The 26,066-nt window shown below is 40.6% G+C and overlaps 2 protein-coding genes across 2 annotated transcripts; one reads left to right on the top strand and one right to left on the bottom strand.

Moving 5' to 3' along the window:
• Positions 1 to 95: 95 nt before the first annotated feature.
• On the bottom strand, positions 96 to 26,066 carry fbxl13 (F-box and leucine-rich repeat protein 13). Its single transcript, XM_049574657.1, has 21 exons — positions 25,598 to 26,066; positions 25,282 to 25,388; positions 24,379 to 24,499; positions 24,194 to 24,261; positions 19,195 to 19,349; positions 18,713 to 18,822; positions 18,533 to 18,622; positions 15,040 to 15,135; positions 14,801 to 14,936; positions 9,824 to 9,876; positions 8,310 to 8,410; positions 7,631 to 7,760; positions 7,041 to 7,139; positions 6,722 to 6,842; positions 5,847 to 6,009; positions 5,650 to 5,769; positions 5,251 to 5,374; positions 5,080 to 5,160; positions 4,609 to 4,743; positions 4,353 to 4,516; positions 96 to 4,269 (listed from the first exon to the last, which is right to left on the bottom strand). Exons 1-21 carry the CDS (start codon positions 25,685 to 25,687, stop codon positions 4,077 to 4,079), a joined length of 2,457 nt encoding a protein of 818 aa, XP_049430614.1. The 5' UTR covers positions 25,688 to 26,066; the 3' UTR covers positions 96 to 4,076.
• Positions 7,558 to 14,766, top strand: LOC125887669 (leucine-rich repeat-containing protein 17-like). The gene is made up of 7 exons (XM_049574659.1): positions 7,558 to 7,690; positions 10,238 to 10,400; positions 10,516 to 10,992; positions 11,143 to 11,357; positions 13,365 to 13,520; positions 13,991 to 14,132; positions 14,215 to 14,766. Exons 2-7 carry the CDS (start codon positions 10,276 to 10,278, stop codon positions 14,495 to 14,497), a joined length of 1,398 nt encoding a protein of 465 aa, XP_049430616.1. The 5' UTR covers positions 7,558 to 7,690; positions 10,238 to 10,275; the 3' UTR covers positions 14,498 to 14,766.

Genomic DNA, 26,066 nt, shown 5'->3' with positions numbered 1-26,066 from the left:
ATTAAGTAAAACCAGGTGAAATGCAATTACAAAGACTAATATAAACAAAGGCTGTAGTATTGAAAGAATTCAACATTTTAATTTAAAGAGAACAGATAAAAATATTTAAAAGACAAACACCAAGTGTGCAGACACTGCATAGACACATCAATGTTAAACACAAAATGTAGACATTAAAAACAAATAAATGTAATAAATTTTATCAAGCTTATAAATCAGAAATGGTGACATCTGAGAGTTCAAATTTAAAGTGCATTGTACATCCATGTACATAAACACTATATATTTTTTTTTAAATAAACAGACAATAATAATGGTTATGTTTAAGTACTTCAGATGCACGGCTAATATTTGTATCTTCACAGTGATTTGTTCACTATATAATTAGTGGTAGGTTTAGCTAGTGAAAGTGAGTTTATTGCATGTATGTAACTCAAATGTAATTTTTAAATCAAAATTTGTCCTAAAGGTGGATTCTAAGATTTAAAGACTGATGCAGTTCCTCTATCTGAAAACCATCTAAGGCAGGTGTCAAACACAGAGTGGGCCCACCAAAGGGTCCGATCCGGCCCACTGGCTGACTTAGCTCACTTAATATTGATGCACTTGTGAAGGCTAAGAGGTGTCAGGAGCAGGTTTAACAGTGAGCAGCTACTTCATGTAAGATGCTGCTTCAGAGGCTTTTCACCTGTGAATACTAAACAAATACTTACTCTGGACTTATTTAAAGATATTGAACATTGTGCAAAATATTATGTTAAAACAGTATTGGTGAAACCCTGCTGCAGAGGCCCTGCCAAAACATTTGATTTGTAAACGGTCTGTAAAGAAGCATATAAATTAACCTGCTTCCTCAAAAGCTTTCACTTTAGTTTAGTGTGGTGATGCCAGGATTTATTACACAGGAGAGGAAATTTATGGAAAAATTCACATGTAATAACAATGAGTAGTAGACGGACTGGATGTGGAAAAACTGAGACATATTGTTGAAAATTCACTTATTTTCTTAGGACATCTCAGGATAATCATCTGTTTTGAGTATTTTCAGAATGTACCTCTTTCCACAAAAAGAAAGAGAAAAATGTTATGCTGTTATTTATAGGTATTATGCAATGGTTTTGTTGGTCCATCCCTCTTGAGATCAAACTGGGCTGCATGTGGCCAGTGAACTAAAATGAGTTTGACACTCCTGATCCAGGGATATATCTCAAGACAGGATCTGGAACATTTAACTTTTTAAAATAACATCTACTTCGTTGTTTCGGACCGTAAAACTTGAGAAGTTGCAGACTTTTTTTCTTTTTCTTTTTTAAATAATTTTTTATTGATTCACAGTTCCAGTAAACGATACATCTGAAGAGAGTTATATTTTCATTTTTCTGTATAATGTTGTTGTTGGTGATAAGAGATTATAGAGATATGAGACATGGCCCTTAGGCACAGATTTAGTCTGGAGCACCAAGTCTATACCACTGAGGGGTGGAGCCTGGGGGAACTGAGGAGAGTAGGTTCTTGCAAAGTAGCGAAGTTTGAAGAAGCGAAAAAAGTCTGTATTACCTAGTCCATAGGTTGAGCATAGTTGGTTGAAACTAGCGAACAGTCCATCTCCCAGGCATCTCAATTTTCAACTCTTTATTTTCCAGAGCTGCAAAGCGAGAGTCAATCTTGGCTGGTACAAATAAATAATTGTTAGAAAGGGGTGGAGAAGTTGAAGACTTTTGACTGCTGACTGTATGAAATATGTGGAGCAATAAATAACTGTGTTGTCTTTGTACAACTAAAATATATTATAGAGGGGAAGCAACATCATCAGATATTAAGGATCCAAATCTGACACACAAAGAAAACTGTTACCAAGATAAAATGTTGTTTTTCTTATATGTACATTAAAAGGAAATGTGAGCTGTGCGGAAATGACAGCCAATAAACATATTTAGATTTTTTTCTTCTTATTTCAGCTCCCTCCACAGAGCAAACTGTCCTCCTGCCATGTGCTGTCCTGTCACATGACCATAGCTGTGGCCACCAATTATACAAACTTTAAAAAAAAAAACCTCCCTGAACAATGTGGTGGAAATTAACTAACTGAAAGAGACACGTGTTCTTTGTATGAAAAATAAAACAAAACAAAACAAAAAACTAATATATCTTACACCACATGATACATTTCATTAAAATGGGTATTTATGTGTCATTTGTATCTGAAATTAATATTACATCAATATTCAATTCAAGGTTCAGCAGGGTTGAATGTCCAAAATTTGGCTCAGGGTGAAGGAAAACAGCAAAAACCACACATAAAAGGCCACTTTTATATAATAAAAACAATAACTGATCTGTCATTTAGTTTTTGTATGTTCTTTGTGGTGTCAAGTAAGTGTGACAAAAAAGAAAAAAAATACAAAATGTGTTTTTGTTTTTCTGACAGGGACACAAAAATCCTGATAGTTAAAGAATCACCCAAAAAATTCAGTGGAAATCACATGTTTTACACTGGTTGTCTCATGTTGAGTTTGAACCCTCTGGAGCCCAGCAAGGTCAAAAACTCTGTGTAGCAATTTATGTTAGGGATGCACTGATATATCAGACCATATTTGCCTTGTTGACTGCCATCAGCCTATCAGCAAATAGGATGATGTTCCAGATGGCAGTGGTCGATGTTTTTCTGTTGTGTCACATCAGTTTTACAGAGGCTACAAAGCAGGGTTTGAGACTTATGGGGTCCCATCCCTCTGGGGACAATAGAGAACGTTTGTTGGATGAGCAGGATGAAAAGATACAGTAAACTCACTATTGTCGTGTCAGAGGATGCATCCAATTTCTTCCCTGTTTACGCTGCATTATGAACAATAAACCTGAGTTGAAATCAGAGCTAGAGCTAGTTAAAATTAGCAGCTGGTGGCTGCCAGAATTAACAGCTAAGTGAGGTTGCAATGAGTTACGTCATGATTTGATCAAGCTATATTCAGTTAAAATGAATGTTGGGCAAAGGTAAATTACAACGTTCTGATGATGTGTTTGGTGTAAACTTGTAAAATGTGGTTATTGGTGAGAAACTTGAACAAATACAGTGTTGAAGAAGAAATTTGTTGATGTTTTCACAGCAGTAAAAAATAGATACAAGGGAGGGAATTAATTATCCATCCATCCATTTTCATCAGCTTATCTGGGGCCGGGTCATGGGGGCAGCAGGCCAAGCAAAGCACTGCAGACGTCCCTCTCTCCAGGAAAAATTCCAGCTCCTCCTGGGTGACCCCAAGGCGTTCCCAGGCCAGATGTGTAATCCCTTCAGTGTGTTCTGGGTCTGCCCTGGGGCCTCCTAACAGTGGGACATGCCCAGGGAGGTGCCCAGGAGGCATCCTGATCAGATGCCTGAACCACCTCAACTGACCCCTTTCAATGTGAAGAAGCAGCAGCTCTACTCCAAGCTCACTCCAGATGTCAGAGCTCCTTACCCTATCTCTAAGGCTGAGCCCAGCCACCCCATGGAGGAAACTAGGCCACTAGGCTCGTTAAAAGACTTTTTAAGCAGTTATTTTTTTTAATAAACATGTTTTTCATGTCAAAGATGGTTATCTTAAAGGTTGTTAAATAAATGTGTTTGATTGGATTTGTGCTCATTTAAAGGTAGTGTTATGAAGGTCTGAATGACTTTAAAACAGTTGTTATTTTTTATGATGTAGATATTGTTATTTCCATGTCACAAAAGAGGGAATAAGTACCAACAAAACAAAAAAAAACAACAACAAAACGATATCAGCTACTGGCCAAATTTTTACTTTAAACATTGGTATTGGCATCGGCCCAGAATTTCCTAATCTGTGCATCCCTAATTTATGCAGAAGGAAACAGCACAGAACAATCCACTGTCAGGAGCTGATTAAATATAAAGTTTTAGTGAGGAGCTGAAACAGTTGAATGTCTCTGTCAAGACAAGTGAGTCTTTGTCATGTCAAGTGTATCATGCAAAATGTCTTGGTAAAGGAAATACTTTTAATATGTTTTTAAATAATATCCCAAAAATGCTGCTCTTACTACTTTAAGCTCTTTTTTTGTTACAGTATCACTAGATCTGTTTATATCCTCTCTGTACTTGCTGCTCTTGTCGTCACTGAGTGATGCTCCAGTACTTCACAGGTGTCATCAGTCTTGATGGGTCTTGTGATTGGATACACTACTTGGCCCATGTTGTATCCAAACCAGTACGGAGGGTCATCGTTGCTGTGCTCCCAGTGTTCTACACGTGGCTGGAGCTTCAAGGCAGCCACCCTACAGGATCAAACACTCTCTGGTCATTAAATGCTATCACGCAGGACTCTAACTTTGCAGCATTATTCTTAACTGTGTCTCACTTGGAGATGCTGCTGCAGCAGGCCATGGTGATGGAGCAGAGTGGAGGACAGATCCTCTCTAAGTGTCGGAGACTGCGATCTGTGAGAAGAACACAGCCACTCACATCAAGTTCTCGCAGGTAGGGAGATCCAGTTGTCAGATACTGCACTGCCATGTCTGTCATCTGAGGCAGGACAGAAGAAAATAGAAAACATTTGGCATGAAATGAAAATTCATGCTTTAGAGAAGTGTGTATATGTGTATGTGTGTGTATACCTTGGGACAACCTGACATCCGCAGTGTGATTAGACCTCGACAGTAAAATGAAATCGCTCTGATGGCCGGGTCTGACAGAGCGACGCAGTGAGACACATCAACATGTTCCAGGTCTCTTGCGTTCTTGCACAGCTTCTGTACTCGTGAGGAACGAGAGAGACGAGAGAAAGATGTGGGATGAAATGTGAACTGATGATAAAATGAATGAGGAGAAGACACAGAAGACATACATGCCGTCTTGTGCTCACATCGGTTAGTAATCAGTAAGCGACACAACAACTGTGAACATGATTGACTTTTTTTGGGATTGTTTTTCTGGGAAACAGTTTAGGTACACATTCATTTCCTGTCAGCTGCTGATGTTAGGATACACTAGAAAAGGAAGTAAACTTGGACCCACAAAAAAATTGTAAGCTGATCTTTATAGATGCCACATATGGACATGTGTCGAAATTCTAGCTAGATTTGTACCTCTATGCCAATATCTGTGACGCAGACACACTCGGCCAGTGCTAACTTCCTCAAGCATGTTCCCTGAAAAGCCGCCAGCCCCTAAAAATACAAATATCACGTTACAAAATATTCCCTGTCAGGGCCAGTTATCTTTTTTCAGAAATTTGTGAGCTTGTGAACAAACAATACCTGATCCTGGATGTTGCAACCGCTGATGTCAAGGGAGCAGATAGAGCTGCCACTCAGCCACTCCAAACTCATATCAGTCAGTCTCTCACAATAACTCAAGTTGAGATGGCACAGTTTACACAACCTGATAAATTGTGCACATACACGACACAAAAAAAGTTGCTGTGTGAGACTTTTTAAAGGGATAGTTAGTATTTTTTGAGGTGGGGTAGTATGAGGTTCATGAGTTCACCGGCTGAGATCAATGTCAAAAAATATCAATTTATTCTGGGAGCGTGCAGACCATCTACTGTATGTAATATACTGACTATGGATAAGTACGTCATATAACCCTGTGTGTGTGTGTGTGTGTGTGTGTGTGTGTGTGTGTGTGTGTGTGTTTTGGAAGTCATACTATACCTTTGTGCGATCCTCATGACAGACATGTCAGTGATGTGACTGCAGTAACTGACATTCAGCTCTCTCAGTTTGGCGGATGAGTAACCTTCAGTCAGATACTGGATCCCAGTATCGCTCACCCTGAAATACAACCAATAAACCCATTACATAATGCACTATCATGAATCTAAAACTACGGCAGCAACAAACACACAGACTTGTCACAAAGTGAGATGTCCAAGTGCTGCAGGTTCTTGAGGTTGGCCATGGATTTAAGGCTGGCATCTGTCATTCTGGAGCATTCTGCAGCGTGGAGTCTGCGGAGGCCATGTGAGCTGCTGCACAGGGCCTTCCAGCCAACGTCAGTTAGTTGGTTGTTACCTAAAGTTGACATGGGGTGTAGTGCAGACAGAATAACTGGAACAGTTAAAAGGGCCACACAAGGAAATGAGACAGAGATGAGAGATGGTGGAATGTGCTGGACCAGATTCTCTGGACTGGGGAGGGCGGCGTGTACGAAACATCTTAGTGCTGACTGAAGTGAAAGGAAAAGCCAATCCCAGATTCACTCTCGTTTTGCATCACTGTATTTGTGTTTTTCCAGAGCTGTGTCTCTTAGATGTCTGCTGCTTATGTTCTGGCACCTGGTTGCTGCCATTTTATTAAGCTCACACCTGAGCGGTGTGGGGGTACACGCCCATAAACAACCCGAACACAGACAATAAGAAGAAAATAAGAGAATACAGACAGAGGGCAGGGTCTTTGCAGAAATACACACCACCACACACATCTAGTGGGTCATAAGTGATGATCGAGAGGGATTCATTCTGTGTGAGTCTATACATTTTGTTCTCAGGAAAACCCAGCATAGTAAATCTTCAACTTACAATCTGCTATTATCATTTATTATGAGTCCTAAAACAATGAGTTATTCAGCAAAACAGTTTTGATAAGTGATAAATTGTTCATTTTTCAGGAAAAAATGCCAAACATTTTTCTGGTCCCAGACTCCCAGATGTGAGGATTTCCTGCTCCCCTCTATCTTTTCATGTATACGTGGAAATGAACGTTGCAGACTGCACAATGATCTCACCCTCTGTCCTGAAAGTCTTCAGCTTGGCGACTTCAGCGATGGCTTTTAAGGCAACATCGGAAAGATGAGGAGCATCCAGTAAAGAGATGGCAGACAGACAGCGACATCTGGCAATTAGTGCCTGTTAAAGAAGAGTAAGACTCAAACCTATTTCTACTGTGAGGGCTTAAGGGTGTGGACAAATCCAATATGCATGAGTTGACGAAGCAAATTCTTTGCTAATTTATTCCTTATTGTCTGAGTTGCTGTAGAACATTCCAGAGCTGGGGCTCTGACCGATGTATGAAACCTGTGATGTGTTAGAAATGAACAAACTTACCAACACACAGCTGTCTGACAGTGTGGGCATGTCATTGATCACAATCTCCCTGAGTGAAGGGCATCCTGCAGAAATGTATCTGAACCCATTTACAGTCATCTGGGAGCAGAGAGAGGAAAATATGTGTGTACGTCGAAATCTGAATCATTCTCCTGGAAGCAGTTTTCCTTGCTGCTCACATTTTCATGGCCCTCTAAAGCAAAACATCTGGACCCAAATTAATGCACATTCCCAGAGGAGAAGTGCGTTTTTATGTTGCGGTGCATGTGTGTTATGTTATGGAGAAGTGCACATGGTGAGTGGGTGGGCCAGAGGTGACTGTATAAACCCAACCCTCTTGTTGGCCACAGCTGCCTTTTACTCTCCCCTCTCCTTCAGATCTTTGTTCATTCGCTCTGAGCGCTGACTGAGTGCAAATAGTACCCAGAGTACAGCAAGAAACAAGCGGAGACACGTGGAAATAGAGAGGACTGACTGGAATTATCCAAGGTGGACTGGATGCTGAACTTTTAAAAGGCAAAAATCTGTCCTGTTTACAACTGTAGCTGAGTGGAGTGAATAAATACCAAACTGAGAGGATACCAGCTTACCTGAGTGCAGCCGGACAGGTTGAGGTGGATGAGATTGTGGCAGCCCTTCCCTGTGGTCAGGTACATAAACCCTTTATCTGTGAATCTGTAGCAGTAGGCCACACTCAGGTACTGAAGGTTGACACAGTTTCTGTTTGAAATCAATAGTTTGATTAGTTTGTATATAAAATGAAGGACAACTTGTTTGTGCTTAATCTTTTGAAAATTGCTTTGTTATATATGCAAAAGTGTATATTTGAATACACACTCATCATCAAAAACAGCAACATCATATTGTGAATTACAATGAGATATTTTCAAATTCTTGCATTGTAAAATGGAAATATTTCCAAAACATGTTTGCATAATACTACTACACATGACGTAGAGAGCTTACAAGCTGTTGAGACTGTAAATCTATCACCAACTGCATAATCTTGACATAATGTTATTGGTACCACACCTGCTCCTCTAAATCATTAGGTTGGCACTGACCACGCTGCTCTGAGACATGAAATACAAGCCAGAGGCCCATTGGACAAACAGACATGGAGCTAAATCTGGGAACCAAGGGGCAGGATGCCAGAAAGGAGTATAGTACGGGGAGGTGTTTGTTAAATTTAGAGATGTGAGTGAGACAGACTGAAGTTTAGAGCACAAATCTAGTGACATGCCAGTTTTACCACAACTGGAGGTTTACCTGGAAAGTTCTCTTAGAGTTTTGTTTGTTATAAGGGTACAAGAAAGGTTCAAGTAGAGCAGGCAGGGACAGCCCTCGACAATCCTCTGGACCACCGCATCCTGTTAAAGAGCAGAGATTTAAATGTTACCCTATGTTTTCTCTGTGTGGCACCTGTTACTAGAGTGTATGGCACAGTGAAATATCACAGCCAACAATGCATCAGGAAAAATTACCTACTCCGGTTACATGAAATTGAATCCATATTATGTAAGACTGCAATGCATAAAACAGTAAAAAAAAACTATTTTTCAAACATTTTCGTTGATTTAATAAAAGACGAGTTGTCATTTAACTTTAGAAAATTGTGCAAAAAGTAGGTTCTACATATGATATGAAGATTTTCTTGTAGATTTAGGTTTTTTTGGTATCTGTACATTATCATTAGTCTTCGCTGATTTTCAGCCAGCTTTGTATCATAACAATGTGGGTAGAATGTGTAAATTAACTGTGGTAAACTTCACCCTCCATCTTACCAGTGCCCATAACTCCCTGCGCATTTGCAACCAAAAATCCGCCAGATTCCGTGTTTTGTATCACCCAGTCGATTTTTGCTGGAATTTTGCTTGAAGTTCAGATTGTAATTTCACATTTACGTCAAGGAGGTTAAAAAGAGGGGAAGTCACAGCGTCATGTCACGTCATAACATTGGGGTACAACAGTGAAATCTGGTCTGCACCTGCCAAAAGGCTAAATAGCTGGTGCACTAACATAGAACAAGGGGGTAACTGATTTGTTTCACTGGGGCGTCCACAGTCAGCCTTGAGTCAGGATATATTTTATACAAAACGATAAAGGGTGAGAAATACAATTCTGCAATTACTGAAAAGGTCCTTAATAAAAAAAAAACATACACAAAGGCTCTAGTACTGTCGGGCCGAGTGCACCCAAGGAGGCTAAAGGGTGCACCCGAAGACCACCTGAGGGAACTTCCCATGGGGTCAAAGAGAGTGTGCCAGTCTTCTTTGAATAGCCTTGATTTTCGTATGCCTGCCACCACAGACAAAAAGAGTATAGAAGTGGATCGAGAGAGACCCCAGCCTCTCAAACTCAGGCCAAACTCAAATTAAACGGTAAAACTTGGGGCGGTGCTGATCAAATTTAAACCAAGATTATGTTACTGTGTTGCCTGTTTCTTGTCTAAAATGTCTTCAGAAACATAGTGTAGTGCACTGTTTAACTATAATACGAGGTCAGTTGTTGCCAGCTGGTCGCCATTTTTTCCGGACAAGCAAACTGCATTACATCACCCACCAGTGGGAGCGTTTACTGGTCGTGTGGCGCAGTGCATTCTGGTAGTTGTAAGTTTTTTACCTCTTGAGCAAAAAAAATGCCACAGCCCTTCAACTGTGTTTTCTCGATCATGTAGCATCAATTTCAAAAGTATGTGCATCTTTCTGCTGCATACACAGCCAACTTTTGTGAACAGACCATCTGATTAGCAGTGAAATACTTGTTTACCATGTTTTACTTACTGTAACATTATAACACTCTGACAAATTGAGGTCCTGGAGATTTCTGCATTCACCTAAGAAAACACAATTCAGGGAAAACAAGTTAAGAGCAGAAAAAAATGCTGTTCAAACTATGTTGTCCACATTTAAAAAAAAAAAACAAAAAAAACAAACCCTTGTTAGAAAATTAGTAATATACAACAGCATATAGGGAAGAACATGAGCATCAAAAGTATTCTGCCTTCTTTCAAAGCTGTATATACATTCCTGGATGACTCTTACCTCTTACATAATGTGCTACCTCTTATTTCTTCCTCAGGGTAAGCAGCAGCTGTGTTCCATCAACAATAACACTGTTAACCTTTGACCCATTGCTTCTGTTTCCAAGCCTGTTTTTGTAAGACTTTCATCCAAAAATCCTGTTTTTTTCTCCAGCTCTTCTTATTGAAAAGAAAGTCCCTGCAAGGAACAAGATGCGTGCGACCTCCTTTCTCCTCCTAGCCTCCCTGCTCCTTGTCCTGCTCCCGTCAACAGAGATGAAAAAGCCAGGGAAGGGCAGAGGCCTCAAAGGAGCCAGACACAAACTCACACGGGACAGGTATGGATTTACTCTTGGGTCTTAATTGTTCAGTCCATTTTTCACCTTCACTAATGACCACGTGTAGACTCTGACGAGCCATCAATTCCTCTGATATGTGTTTGAAAACTGTCAGGGTAAGAAGTGGTGGGCGTCACAGCAGATCAGGCCCCTCCAGGCTTGTGTCAACGAAGTGCTTAGAGTCGACAGAATCTGGAGACGTCTTCGTAGACTGTCAGGACAGGCGTCTCAGCTCCGTTCCCACCTCACAGACCTGGTCAAAACAACCAAAGCACCTCCTTCTAGCACGCAACCGGATCAAAGTCCTTCGTGATGGGGCCTTCTTTGGATTTGAGAGTTTAACCAGTCTCGACCTGCAGCAGAACCAGATATCTTTGGTGGAGGAGGGGGCCTTCGAGGGCCTGACACGCCTTACAACCCTGCTGCTTCAGCACAACCGCCTGGGGACACTAAGTGAGGAGGCCCTCATCCCCATGCCAAACCTTCGCTACCTTCGTCTATATGATAATCCCTGGAAATGTCTCTGCCCACTGGACAGTCTCGTGCGTACCATTCAGGTCCCAAGCAACCGTAATCTGGGAAATCACGCCAGGTGAGTGACACCACAAAAACAGCTTGATATACCTCGATATACTGCTCTGATTCCACAGGTGTAGGAGTCATTAATGATTCTCAGGATAACAAACAGCCTCCAAATATCAACCCCGATTTTAGCATGACTTAACAGTGTCTCCTCTTGTAGGTGTGCAGAGCCCCCGAGGCTAAAAAGCATGAAGTTGAAGCAGATTGACCCTGAGTTACTCTGTAAGGAATCAGACCCAACTGGTGACCCACAGGGTGACCAAACAGATCCTGCAGGCCCTCTAGACCCCATTCCAATCCGTACAAAACCAGACGCCACCACAGCTTGCCATACCTACCTTTTCCCCCAAGTACGGATGGACTGCAGTAAACGAGGCAAGTTCCCGATCAGCTTTATCCTAAATGAGTTTGATTTAATGTACCCTACAGCAGCGGTTCTCAACCAGTGGGCCTCGGAGATTGGGTTAAATAATTTTTTTTTTTTTTTTAATTTACAAAATGAGTAATTTTCATATCTAAATGTGATCAAGGCTTCACATAAATAAAAAACAGTCAAACTAAAATGCGTAATTTCAGTGACCAGTTACATCTGAATACCATCATGCCAATCACATAATGGATGTAGCTACCTCTACAACATCCACTGGTTTGTGGACTGCTGTTTTGAAGCCTCAAGTTCGGCATTTCAGACAGAAGTAGCCAGAAGTGACCATGATCAGATGCGAGGGTGGAGCTTTGGAAGAGTGAGGGGTGGATCTTACGCAGACCTTGCAGACAGCCTGTCACTCAAAGTGGCCCGCTCTTAATTATGCTTAAATTTGAGCCTTAATAAAATGTAAATGGACAAGTTATATAAAAATTCACCCCCTGCACAGTTGTCATTAATGTTGAAATTAGCAACAAAGACCAATACCGTTTTTTGTATCAGGCTGTAAACATGTTTGTTAAGTTGGGCATTTGAACATGGGGGTCTTTGAGGATTGACTCACTTCTGGGGCCAGCCTCAAGTGGCCATTTGAAGAACTGCAGTTTTCCACACTTCAGTGTTGGCTCAATTTTTCAGCCCCAGAGGTCATCACTTGGTTTTGTCACTTTTAGCTAGCTAACGTTCCCTGGGATGTAGTGACACAAAATGGATCAGTTTTTGAAATAAAAAAAGTGATGTGGGAGACAACTCTGTGCCAATAAAAGCTGAAAGCAGTGTGTTGAATGCATCTAAATCCTGTGAAATGAGGCGCTAAAACCATTGAAGCTCCACAGACACTTAAACACAAAGCACATTATTGTGTGTTTTTAACTATTGTACATTGTATTAGTTTTATTATTCTTGGATGCCCAATGACATCAGGCAAAGGGACTGCTAATAAAAAACAAGCCTTTTAGCTAACTCTGGGGCATTAACATTTGTTTGAATGTTGATTAACGTACATTGTGCTTTTTAAAATAGAAAAATAAAAAAGTAAACAAGTAAGTAAAACCCGGGATGTGTTGGCAAACCAAAACAAATATTTCCTCAGGAAAAAGGACGCGCTTCAGGCACATCAGAGAAGGCCCTAACACTATTAACAGCTGACAGTGACACATATTTACAGCCCTGTTTATTTTTTCTACATTTGCTTGTCATGTTTTTTTAAATTTATTTGGGACGGTGGTCCTGGTGAATTCTTTGACAATTAGACGTGAGCCTTGAGTTGCAAAACTAGGGAGCCTTACTCTGAGCCTCACTGTGTTTTTGAAATTTCTGCACACATGTTTCTTATGCAACAGTGGGGTTAGGAAAAATACCTCTAACGCTTTATGTCATAGAGCCCGTATGTTCATGATTAAACATTACTGTTGCATGACTGGAATGACTAAACTTCCATTTCTCAGAGAATTTTTGGGGGCCAGACGTAGAACTGGCAAAGAGAAACATCGGTTTGGCAGGTGTTTTCTTTTGAAGGTTGTGTTGCTTCCTCTGCCTCTGACTGATTCCACTTTATAGTCATTTGTCGCATTATGAACAACTTGGACAGCAATAGCTAAACAACGTTTGGCCCATACATCAGCATAAGTCCTTTGGAAAACCTGCAAAATATTTTAAAGTTGCCCTAAGAATAGAATAAATCAAATTATGTGTTACTACTATCTGTCTCGCACTGGCAGGAGGCCTAGATTTTAGAATCACATTCAGTTATGGATAGAGTCCATGTGCCAAATTTTCACTGCAGTTCTCAGATGATTTCCCAGTGCAGTCTTTACTTTAAAAAAATGGATGGATCATTCTAATCAATTGAAAAATACTGAACATATAAATGAAGCACAGTTATATTTTTTGGCAGAGGTAAAATAATGAAAATCTTTTGAGTAACCCTTTAAGTAACTGCTCCCCTCTATGTTTAGGTCTAACTGAGGTGCCCACAGGTATTCCAGAGGACGTCGTTCATATCGATCTGTCCCATAATTTGATCCGTCATCTCAAAGCCAGAGAATTCCAGGGAGCGAGGAGCCTCAGAACCCTGAACATCAGTCACAACAACATGGAGCGCATCGACACGGGTATGTATGCTATTATTTCTGCATACTTATAAGTCATAACCGGCAAATATGACAGTGTGCGCTTCATATTTCCTGTAATATCCAGTATAAAAATCTACACAAACAGAATTGTGTTTTTCTTCAACTGATGGATAGCATATGGAAGGCCAAAAGGTTGAGAATATGTTATACAACTGCTGCAGACTTCTGTTTCCCATATTTCCTTTAAGGAGACAGTGGGCACTCTGCCATCTTTGTGTATACAGTATTGGATTTATTTATACTGGGGAAAGCTGAGAGGCTTACAGACATAAAGTGATCACTCTTCTTAAGTTATTCAGATACAAACTGATCACAAGCCCATGCATTCCTATCAGAGTTTGATTACATATGTGGCTTTTACCTTGGTAAATAATAAACAGTAACAGGTCGGTCTAAATGTAACTACACTGATAAAAGCAAGATGTAAATGGATGCGCTCTTTTTCTTAGCCTCCCTGTTTGGGCTCCTGCACCTCCGTGAGCTGGACCTGTCCGAAAACAGCCTGCATTTTATCCAGTATGGGGTTCTGGAAGACCTTTACTTCCTGTCACAGCTAAAACTGGGAGGAAACCCCTGGGTGTGTGACTATAGGTGAGTTCTTTGACTCAAATATCATTTTTGTCTTTAGGCAAATGCAAATGATTATTAAAAACTGAGTGCATTTTTGTTCCAGCATCCACTACATGGTGTACTGGCTGCATCTGCACCCAGGGGTGAGGCACTCTGGCCTGTTCTGTCGCTCCCCTCCTGAACATACTGGCGAGAGTGTGGCGGAGTACGTGCGTTCCTACAACAGAGAGTGTCCAAAGGACAGACAGTACAGCAGAACAGATCAAGACCAAACAGACCCTGAACTGTGGAACACGCCAATGGAAGTGCAGGGTGAGCTGGAGGAGGAGCTGGAGCCGAGCCACTTGAGAGCGCCGCAGAAATACCAGATCATCAGGCTGTCCTGACTCAAGTGAAAATCTGACCGAAAAATCTGACTTTGAATAAGCTCTTTTTTTCCCATCTTGATTTATGTTCAGTACCATAAACCCGTCTGTATCAGACGGAGAAACTAAATTTTTCAATGTTGCTTTAATGTTCGTCTTTTTTATGTTTTTCAAATTATAAAAATTATCAACTTATCGATGGTGTTGATTAATTATTACTGTAGGAGCATGAGCTGTATGCACCAACACACACCTAAGTGAAACATGGGTAAAGCACATGAAACACACACAAAAAAATCTGGCATCAGAATATGCAGTACTCACTGATACATTTCAAGCTGGGCCATTGTAGGGACGTGCAGCCACGCAGGTTGAGATGGATGATAAATGGGCGGTAGTTCTGCAGAATCTGCTTCATTGTGCCATCTGTTATCCAGTCTTTCTCCACAGAGAAGTTGATCTGACAGGAACACACATGTTGGGGAACGTTAATATTACTGTTTCAAGCATAACTTTAAACAAGACTGCGAATAAAATACAAGAAGCAATCTCCCAGTACAGACCTGACTCCACAGTGCGCCTGACTGGATGATCTCTTTCCACGTGCAACACACCTCAGCACATTTTAGCCAGTCTCGCAACTCTAAATACCTAAAGATCTGCAAACAAACAAAAAAAAAAAAACATGTGGCATATTTGATCATTTTTGAATGGTGGACAAATATGAATTTCCTTTCTATTTATTTCACAAATATCTGAGTACTGTAAGGCATTAATTTTTTCCACAATAACATTTAATGTGCTCTTCGATACTTCGATAGCCACTAAAAGAAAAAGTTTAACTTTGCTTGTATGTCACATACTTTGAGCATATTTTTTGGTATTCAAACTAAGTTTAATACAAATTTGTTCATTATAGCTTTGGGTTGTATTTGTTGGAACGGATAAATGTTTATTGTCATGTACAGCCCCATCTGGAGCTTTTGAGGCAGGTTTCAGTAAATGTTGAGCAGCTGAAGCCGTGGTAACGATACAGTCTTCGACCACTGTTTCACTCTTTTTTAATGACATAAATGGATTTTTTCGTTTTGTTTCTTTATAAAGTTTATTTAGACCAATATTTGGAACTTGTTTGAGTTCATTAAATAAATGAATTTAAGTTTGGAAGTGAAGGGAAGTTTTGTTTTGGAAGGGAGAACAGCTGACCATGTATTCAGTGCCTGCGGCTTTTAACAATGAAAAGCAGAAGCATACACGGTGAAGTTGGAGATTGCAACCAACTGAAACTTTTTCCATGGGCCATGCATGAAGAACCACAGTGGCTGATGCAAAAACACGGAAATGTGAAAACCCGAATGGCCCTATCTACGTAGAGCCAGTGTTTGGTTTGTCCATTCTGGGCTACTGTAGAAACAACAATCTGCTCCATATGTAGGTATAAACAGCTCATTCTAAGGTAATGAAAACACAACAATTCTTATCTGCAGGTGATTATAAACTAATGAAAGCATAGTTATGAATACTATATACCATGTCTGCCAATATATCCCCCTAAACCATACATACTGGACCTTTAAGTACACCCCTCTCTATGCTAGATGTTCTAAGAAAGTAATCCAAAAATCAGAGCAACAAAGCAAATTCCTTTCTACAGGACGGGATTCGATATTTTAATCTCACATAATCAGCTACTGTTTTTATTTTGGAAATGTTTGGGCAATGTCATGGGGACAGTTAAGAGACAAAATCAGAGCAGGCAAGATTCACTGCCACCTCTGCCTCTGCCGCTTTGCAAGGCAGCATGATGTCAGTGTGCAAGCAGCTTCTTGCTTTCTCCAAACATAGACATGCTGAAGCCCTATTTATTGGACGAGGTGTTGGACAGAAACACCAGAGCAAACAAAGCCAAAAGTGCACTCCAAAACAAACGGAGGCTACAAGAGGCTATGTCTGGTAAAGTGCAAGCTGAGCCAAAATGATGTTTACTGGGGGTTTTAACATATTTATAAACTACAGAGCCACTGGTATGAAAGCACGGCTATAATTATATAACTACAAGAATATTATTATTGATATGCAAAAAAAACCCTAAACAGCAACAGATTAAAGAAGTGTCTCATAAGCACAAGCCTTTCTGTGGTAATGGCTAATCGGTATACTAGACCATAATGACCTGCAACTGACATTAATCAACTGGCCTCAAATAGACTAGAGGCATGTTTACAGTGGAGGCCACTTTAAGTCTTATGTAACAGATATGATCTCATCAATGGCTGCTTAGAGAACAGAGATGTGAAGCTGCTACAGCTTTAAATCCAGAGCCATCATCTCTTTGTGTGGCTGAAGCCAGCCGTACACCAAAGGTCTTTTTCAAAGATTTCACTGTCAGACAAATAGAGTGCTGCAGGAATTATGTTGTTTGTAGGCCAATGTGGAAGTTAGCTTCGCCCTGGTACCCTTGACATTAAGCCAGTTGGATTTTTCCATTTGATTTTGGATCACTGCGGAAAATAAGCTCCATGGCAAAGAAACATTTTGTTGAGCAAGATAATCCTTACAAATGAACACAACTTTTATGATGGGAAGAAAAAATGAACTTCAGACCCTAAGGTGTTCGTCAGGGTTGAAACCGGTCGGTGTTTTCATGTAAGCAGTCTTGTTTTGAAATAAAGGCTTTTTAACTTATTTAAAATGGATCTTTCTTCAAGAGCACCTGCGTGTTTTCTTGAGTATCACATGATAAAGACGGTCCTCGAGCACACACCTATCTTGTTCTTCGAAGTGTGATTTTCTAGACCACTTTTATGATTTTTGAAGCCTAAATGCACTCACCAGTAGTAAAAAGCGAACATTAGGCTAATGACAAAGTACACTACAGTTGCATCACTTAACGTCGCCACCATAACAAGACTGTAAACCTTTGCTCGCCGTGATGACATGCTGTAACCTCCTTTAGCCACTTGTTAGCAACTGCCTTTTTCAAGACACCTAAAAGCTTCATATTTTAGTATTTTATGTTGGAGAACAAAACAATAAAGTTTCTTAAGCTTGTGTTAATCACAGATGTTATTTTTAGGTTTCTTAACAAAAATTTACTGAAAAAAACAAACAAAAAAAACACTGACTTTAACATGAGGAAACCGGGAACAATAAAATGCAAAATCATTTCCAGGTTTTAGGACTCATTCCTGCATCACGCTATGCCAGAATAAAATCATGAGAGTTGTACCTCATTTGGCATGCTCCTAAGATCTTTATCGTTTGGTCTCAACATTCCGATAAAATCCAACATGTTAACATATACGTTTTTAGTCTTGGCTCATGCAAATACTGAAGTGCAAGTGCAACTGCAATCTCTCCAGCACCAACCATAAAGCAGCAAACCGGGCAGACCATAAACATGGTGGGAACTCCGGCAAGCCTCAAGAATGTGACCAAGTTTCTGTTTTCTTGGATTGTGGAAAAGGAGGGGAAACTGGTGGAGTTGTGAGGTGAACAACAGTCGGTGTTTAATTGGGCATGCATCTGATCCACCAAGCAGCACTTATTTTAGTGAGAATCTAAAAATTTGGAATGCTTTGCCTCTTATTGTCATGGTTTCCTCCCACTAAAATAGTGCAGCTAACCAACAGAGGCTGGTAGCAAGTTGAGGCGACAAAATCAAAAATGTAAAGTTTGTGCGCAAATACAGTTTAATGTATCATATTGACGCAGAATTGACAAGAATATTGTCGACACATGACCCTTTTAATACTTCTAAAGTTATGTGTTTTTGCAGCCACGTAAGGAATTGTTAATATTTCATATTTCTTAAAGGAAGTTTGGCGTAATCTTCTCCACTAAGAGCAAGATGGGAAATCATCTCAAAAGGAATCTAGTTGTAGTCCCTGCAAATAGGGGCCCTCTATTCTTTGCAAAATGATATAATATGCCACTAAAATCTCAGATTGTCTTTAGACATGAGAGGGTGTCAGACTTTGAAAGTCTTTTCGAGGTCTTCTAGTGTGTCGTAGGAATGAGTGACACATGAGTGCAGTGTCGTTTAAGAGGAACTACCTTTAGTGAGAGGTTGTTGGGGAGCACAGAGAGGCCGTCACATCCTTCCCTGATATTTTGGACTTTGTTGCCGAGCTCCATTTCCAACCTCTGCGAAACTCACACAATCACAAGATCAAGAAATGAAGAAACTAGCTACAATTCATTATTCATTACACTTAAAGCCTAAATAAATGTTACCTTAAAGTACTCTTTTGTCCTCTTTGAGTCCTTCACAACATTACGCCATGCAGCTATGATGCGCTTGAGGCGACCAGCATTCACAAGTCTCTCAAGTTTCTCCATGGCAACTAAGTTGAAATGAAATGTAAATCTTCTTTCAAATGTGGATCACTTTCGAGAAACTTTCTTAGACGAGGACAACATGTGGGCTAAATTATGGCAATAATATTACGATCACTAAGTTGGACTGTGCTGGATCTCAAGACAAATTTAGCTCATTTAAGTAGAGTCAGGTCTCAGAGTGAAAAGTGCAGAGGACAAAATGAGTCACACCAGTGGGTGTATACAGTGGGGCAGACTGTCAGGAAAGACTTTGACTTTGGACACATTTCTTCACCACACAGCATGTTTTCTCTGGCTATGTACAAGAGAGTCACAGCTGGCCAAAACAGTCAAAACTCCTCGTGATCAGATTCAGAAATATTTAATTAACGACTCACCAGCCTTTTTCTTCTTGTGTAATTCTACACGCTTTGTCCATTTGGTGAATGCAACCTGCTGGCATTTCCTGTCATAGTGCTTCTTTGCCATGTTCATCTTCACCAACAGCTCTGTGGCATCTCTCTTACTCTGTATGGTGAACCTCTTCCACTTCCTGTCCCCAACAGCAAACACAGCTCATCATTAATTCAGTGGAAAGGTGCGCAGACAGAGTGTCTGAAAGCTGCATTAACTCAACAGGACAGGAGTCAGTAACAGTGAATATTATAATTTCATCTCAGTAAGTTTTTTCTAATGAAGATCTGAACTGAAGCTGGTTTTGACATTCAGACAGGACAGAGTGACTGACTGGACAAAAGGTCAGTAATGGTGAAGTCTGCACTGCTAACAGACAGGTGAAAGGTAATCTGTGAAACAGAATATCCTCATGAACTCAGCAACTTGTTGACAATGACCCAGAGAAAACATTCAGAACTTTCATTCACATGGATCAAATTTCAGCTTTGAGCTACATTATCTCTTATTTCAGAGGCTTTAACTTTTTGTGTGAAAGGTTATTTGAATGTGTCCCCTTATCAGCTGTGTACAATTTACACACACACACACACACACACACATATATATATATATATATTCAAGACATGTGGCTTCACAAAGGGACATGAAGAGGAAGGCAGCAGATGTTTTAAAGCTATACTCTTCCAGAGGAAATTCTGCATTGCTTTTTAGTGATATCTGAGCCATCACCATGCAGCCCACCTGTGCTTGTCTAATTTGGCTGATTTTCCACACAGCACCAGCTGTCTACAATCACCTAATTACAATCAGTGTAAGCCTAATCTGAAAAGGTTCAGTACCCTTCCCTGCCCACCCCCTATTATCCCTTGCTTCTCAAACTTTAAGGAGAAAGAGAGGATGGAGCATGATTGATTGTTATCTGGCCTGGTAATTTTAATCAACAGTCTGCTGCTGTCGCTGCTGCATGTGGACGCTGTGGTTGAACTCACTCGCCATGGCTCTTCCATTTGGGTAAACCAAAAAATTTCAAGTGTGTTTGTGGCTAATTTTGGTTACTTTTTTGTGTTACTTTTTTTCTTTCTAACTTAATTGTTTTTCAGGGTTTCTTGGCTTTGCACTCTGCTGTCATGGGGCTTCATTTGTTTTCTTCCTCAAAACGGTAAGAATATAATTTCTGTATTACTCCTGACTATGTTACTATGAAAATATGAATTAAATGTAATGTTAAAGCCACAGTTGATACCTTTTTATGGAAATTGTCGTCATATTTGCTGAAACTGTCACTATAGTCACACAGAACCTAGTGTGACTGATAATCTGTGAAAAACAATCATGTCCCTCCTCCTCTTCTGATGGCATTCGCTAGAATCTACTGCAGTGCACCTAAAACAACCAATCGGAGCTGAGGAGTCTCTGACGTAGCTGTCAACCATGGCTCGTGAACTGCAGACAAACTGTCAAACTGGGCAGCGCTGACCAAGTATGAATCAAGATTCTGCTACTGTATTTGTTATTTTTTGTTTCAAATGTTTTCAGAAACATTTTAGTTGCTGTAAAATGAGAGAGTTGCTCAGACAAGAGGGCAGTGGGCTGTGCTTGGTGCTTTTGTTCGACTGTATCCATCATGACGGCTGGCTCACAAGCTTTCTCATTTTACAGCTAAACGGTAGACCACAGTATGTGTCTGAAAACACTTTAAGCAAGAAACCGTCAATGCAGTAACATAATCTTGACTCATATTTGATCTGTGCTGCCCAGTTTGACAGTTGGACCGAAGTTCCCAAGCAGTGATTGACATGACTAAAGCTTTGTTAGTCCTTGGCCCTGATTAGTTGTTTTCATTCACATGTCATTAGAAGCTCTACAAAGATTATCTCGCATTTAGTGCTGTGTGAATACAGTGACAGTTTCAGCAAATGTGAAGTTACCAACTACAGCTTTAATGTTTATTTTTTCCTGTTTATTATATAGGTTACAATCGTGTGCATGGCTACTCTCTCCATGATGATGCATTCACTAGCCATGCAGGCGTACTTGGTCCCCAAGCATCAAACCAGTTTCATTCTGGAGCATCTTTAAACACAAACCAAGACTCCTTTAGTCCAAAGGATGAGATCCAAGCTATGAGAGACCAAAGCTTTGTTTCCCTCCAGAGAGAACCAGTCTATCATGAAAACAATGCGGATGCTGGCTCTGTTAGTAGCCTCAGTGAAGAGATGGAGCAAAGCAGACAAGACTCAGAACATGATGTCCCGTCCAATCCCTCCGTGCAGAAATATGAGCATGAAAGTTCTGGTTATCAAAACCCCTTCAGCCTTCTAGTGAAGGAGCACACACAAGAGACAACCGCGGAGGGAATCAGTTTCCCAACAATCAGAGAGTTCAAACGGTTTGTAGAAACAATGAAAAGCTCCTTCTTACGACCAGGAAGTGACATGAGCAGTCACTTTCAAACCGCACGGCAAATGATGGAAAACGAGATTGCTTCTAATGCTGAAAATACCGAGAAAGAGCCTGACACAAGCTATAGGTCTAATTCTGCAAAAGAAGGCACTGCCTATGATGACGCACGAGAAAATGAATTCTGGAGTGAACCTATGAATGCAGCGTTTGAACAAAGTGAACAAGAAGCCAACTACCAAATTCCAAGTGAAAGCCTCTCTGTCCCTGATCCTGTCTACTCCACTGAAAGTCTCATTTCTACCAGTGTTTATGACAACCAGGACTCGGGCCTGGGCTCTGCTCTCTACCCACACCATCATTTAGCAGCCACAGAGCATGTTTTGAGTAATTATGGAAGTTTTGACGCTGCTGGCACTTCTGGGGAAAACCCTGATGTTTTCACAAGTGCTCCTCATGTGCGAAATGAAGATTTCCAGTCAACAAGTTACATGCTCCCTGAACAAAGCCCCTCTGGCTCATTCTTTGGGGAAGATTTGTCTTTCAGTAGCCATGTGACTGCATTCCCTGTCAACCCTCCAAACAGTCCCTCTCAAGATTTCAACATAACTCCCCTAACCACTGAGAAGAATATCCAACAACCAGAATATACATCTCACAGTGAAGACTCTTCAACAGGGTATCAGAAACCATCTGGTGGCTCTGAGCTTGGGAAAGATTTCCAAAATGAAGAGCAAGGCAGTGTCCTGTCTGCACCAATGCCTCCATCTTCCTATGGCAACAGTGTATATGTCAGTGCACCAAGACGTCAACACTACATCCCAGAATATCAACCAAAACATAGGGATAGACCAGCCTTTTCATTTCAGGCATATCAACCCACTGTTGGCAAGAAACCAAAGGATAAAAACTACACTCCCACCGCCCACCTGCCTGCATTTACTGGTTCTGTTTCTTCAAGCTCTGATGATCCTTCATCACAGAGTAGCAGTGGTCATGTGGGAGTTCAAACAAGTAGCCCACATGATGCTCAGGACCAAGTGTTCAACAGGAAAAAGCCAGTCAGATTTCACCCTGTGAAGCCCCCCAGCTCTCTTCAAGGCTCGAGCGGACACAACAGCTATCTCAGAGACCAGACAGTCAGTGTTAGTCGCCCATTCACGCTAAATACCCATACAAAAGATGAGAAGCAGAATCTAGTCTCTTCCACACAGGGAGCAAAACAAATGGCTCACAATACATTTATTCCCGTTTCTAGTGGCTCAGGTTTAACCCAGAGTGAGATCCCATCTCAGGTCGGTGATGCAATTTTCAACACTATAACTAACTCGGCTCCAACCTCAGCATCAGACAGAGCCTTTTCAAGGTTAGCTGGCAATGAAATCATGTCCAGGAAGTTTGGAATCAAGAATATAATATCTGATATACGTGGCGCCAGAAACCCCCTGGGCTCATTTCTTACCCCACGAAGACGAGGCATTTTTCTAAATGGCGGCTATGTGAGTAAACCGCTGTCTGCATCCAAGGTTTCTGCTTCTACTTTAAGTGGTGTCTTCTGGAGGAATAGTGGCAACACAAAGAGGCTTCCTCCTCAAACAGGCCCCAACATGTCACCTCCACCTGCATACATTGTGCAGTCCAGAAACGGCTTCATGAGGAGCAAAGTATCTCTATCAAATAACCATTATGCACCATATCAGCTGGATGGATACAAGAACACTGTATCCCGCAATGTAAAAGGATTTTATGAACAGTAAAGGAGGATCAGAAAGTGAAAGAGGAAACGGTAGGTAAAAACTTATTTTGCTTGTGAATTTAACTGTTGTGCTCATGATCAATTGGTATAATTATGACAAACATTTCTCAAACTTTCTCAGGCAGTTCTTAATTTGTCCTTCATTTGTGTCAGCAGGATCTTGAATAAAACAATTCAAAGATGACACTGGCCAGATGTTCCAGTAAAAAACTTACAGTAGAACTAATGCTTGCTGTTTTCTTTGCTACTTGAAATGTAGGTGAAATCGCTGACAGCAAGTCCTTTTGTAAATATGGGTAAGTGTTCGTATTGTGACTGGTTAATGCTCCCACAACTGAAAACTGAAGTTAAAATCCTTTCATTTCTTCTGTTTCCATTAGGATCTAGTGCCATCTTCAACTGAAGCCTCTGCAGTTACACAATTCCACTCCAACTACTATTAAAGTCGTTTACCCCCTTGTCTTATTTGTGTCACATGGATTAAGCTAATCGACAATTTCAGTGTTATTAGGCTGATGATCTTTATTTTCAGTCGCAAATGACTATTTGAGCAGCAAATGCTCCTGCATCCCACTTTGATATCTCTCAGATCTCTATGTAGGGTGATAGTTAAGAAAAATGGTCTCATCTCATTTAGCTAAAACTCCCTTAGTGCACTTTGTGCTTTTAGGAGGCACTTCAGTCAGACAAGACGTGAAAAAGGCTACCTGAATGGTGATGGAGCTTATGTCTAATGGTCCCGGTCTTTCTTTTCCCTCTAATTATCCTTGATCAATTAATAAAACCCTTGTGTGTTGATCTTGACTGTGATACTGTCAGCCTACCTGAAGCAAGAGCTTGTTAAATTTTTCCTGTAACAGCAGTAGGCCTTCTCGAACAGACAAAAGGATGTCTAGAAAGGAATATAGAACAGCAACTAAAAAAGCACTCATCAGTTTCATTTGAGTCTGAGAAATCTGGGACTCAACCTGTTTTTAATGGCAATGTACACTACCAAACCATACTGTACCATGGTGTCATCTGGATTCGTATAGACAGTGTCGTCTAGGTCCAGATGAACTCTGTCCGCTGTCCTACGTGTCAGAGAGGTGGTTGCAGGTTGCTGCTGTGCATCAGCAAGAAACTTGCGCCTCAAAAAAGAATAACTTGACATCAAAACAAATAATGTCAAGGGCAAATTTGAAGTTTTAAGTGATTTAGCTGACACAAACACATTTAAATGTCATCACACTACTTAACTGTTAAAAATGGTAATGTATCATAGTGATGGAGTATTAGTTGCTAGTGGAAGAAGCTTGTCTAATAAGGGATATTAAAGATTAAACACTTTGAAATGCAAAATTTGAAAAATTATGTTCCAAACAAAACCTAAGCTGACAAAGACAATATATTATTCCCCACCAGAAATGTCCCACAAAATGAACTAGGGCTGTAATTGTAAGTGCTCTTACTGTACATGCTGAGGACACTGGTGCATAGGATCCCCCGGAGTGTTCATTTTTAAAGTCACTTTAAGCATAAATATAATGGTAAAAGGTTTAGAAAATCTATGCACATCCATATAGAGTACCTTATTGTTGCTAATGGGTACTTAAAGGGGCTCTGTTAATGGGAGCAAATGGACACTGGTGAGTAAGGTAACCAGAGGAGAACATGATCCAACTGGAAACTCAATGTGATAGAAATACTACTTTCGGTTTAGTTTGTTTGATATACGCTTTTCCTCTCAGTGACATTTTGGGATCAGAGAAGTGGAAGAACAAGATTTTCTCTGCCATGTACTTTAAATCTTCACTCCTCCACATCTGGTAGACTACAATGACTTTCACTCCAAGCAGTAAAGGAAAACTTGAGCAAGTGAGCCACCAAGTGTCCGTCTTAAGGAAAGTCACAAGTAAGGGGGTTTACCTACCAGTCAACATCCTGAAGATTATCATGTCCCTGGAAGGCTGTAAGGGTGTTTTTCAGAAACTGTATTGGGTCACTGGGACACGACAGGCATGAAGCTGCCAATACGGCCTAATGTCAAAGAAGGTAAAACAAAGGAAGGAATGATTTTTCACACATGAAAAATACAAAGTGGTTATAATGGTCAAATAAATAGGCAGAAGTCAAAGTGGACTGAATGTGTATTCAACGCTGAAGAACTGAGCTCATGTTCTCAACTTAACGTTAACGTTACATGTTGCTAGCTTAACTAACTTACGTTTCTAAGCAACGTAACTTACCTTATATATTTGTGGCAGGCAGTGTTTCAGTTCGCACTCTTTAAGAGCAATCTTTGCGTTTGCTAAAGCCATCATTTCTCTTTGACACATTCTGCGAAGTCGAATAGTTATTGTGTATCTTACTAATTAGTTAGTTCCCTAAGTGTTTAGCAGATCTTGCCTGGCACTTTGTCTCCATCATCTCCATTTGGATATTCAACGTTGCCAGGTAACGCAGCAGGTAAAACTTAACTAACGTTGGCTAAGTGTTGGACGACTAAAGCGCTGCAACAAGAGTGAACTGTAACATAATGTAGATTATCAACGGACGCAGATGATTTTTCAATTAACAAGTTACATGTTAATGCTTTATAAATCAGTTTCAAAAATATATATTGAAAAATGAGAGCTTGAAGCTAGAAACTCTTTGCCAATCACCCAGCGAAAGATTTTGGTCGGCCACTAAGTTTTACTGTGTTGCCAGATTGGG

Source organism: Epinephelus fuscoguttatus, linkage group LG4, assembly GCF_011397635.1.
Source record: "Epinephelus fuscoguttatus linkage group LG4, E.fuscoguttatus.final_Chr_v1".
NCBI lineage: Eukaryota > Metazoa > Chordata > Actinopteri > Perciformes > Serranidae > Epinephelus > Epinephelus fuscoguttatus.
Note: the sequence above shows the minus strand (reverse complement) of the source record. Positions and strands in the feature narration are given on the sequence as shown.

Bases quoted from the DNA above. Each gene is read 5' to 3' on its own strand.
- LOC125887669 (XM_049574659.1), top strand. From the start codon at position 10,276: ATGCGTGCGACCTCCTTTCTCCTCCTAGCCTCCCTGCTCCTTGTCCTG. The intron at 10,401-10,515 runs GTATGGATTTAC...GAAAACTGTCAG, and splicing joins CACAAACTCACACGGGACAG to GGTAAGAAGTGGTGGGCGTC. The intron at 10,993-11,142 runs GTGAGTGACACC...CTCCTCTTGTAG, and splicing joins AATCTGGGAAATCACGCCAG to GTGTGCAGAGCCCCCGAGGC.
- fbxl13 (XM_049574657.1), bottom strand. From the start codon at position 25,687: ATGTGTCAAAGAGAAATGATGGCTTTAGCAAACGCAAAGATTGCTCTT. The intron at 18,823-19,194 runs GTGAGTCGTTAA...ATTTCAACTTAG, and splicing joins ACACAAGAAGAAAAAGGCTG to TTGCCATGGAGAAACTTGAG. The intron at 8,411-9,823 runs GTAAGTAAAACA...GCTCTTTAACAG, and splicing joins CAGAGTGTTATAATGTTACA to GATGCGGTGGTCCAGAGGAT.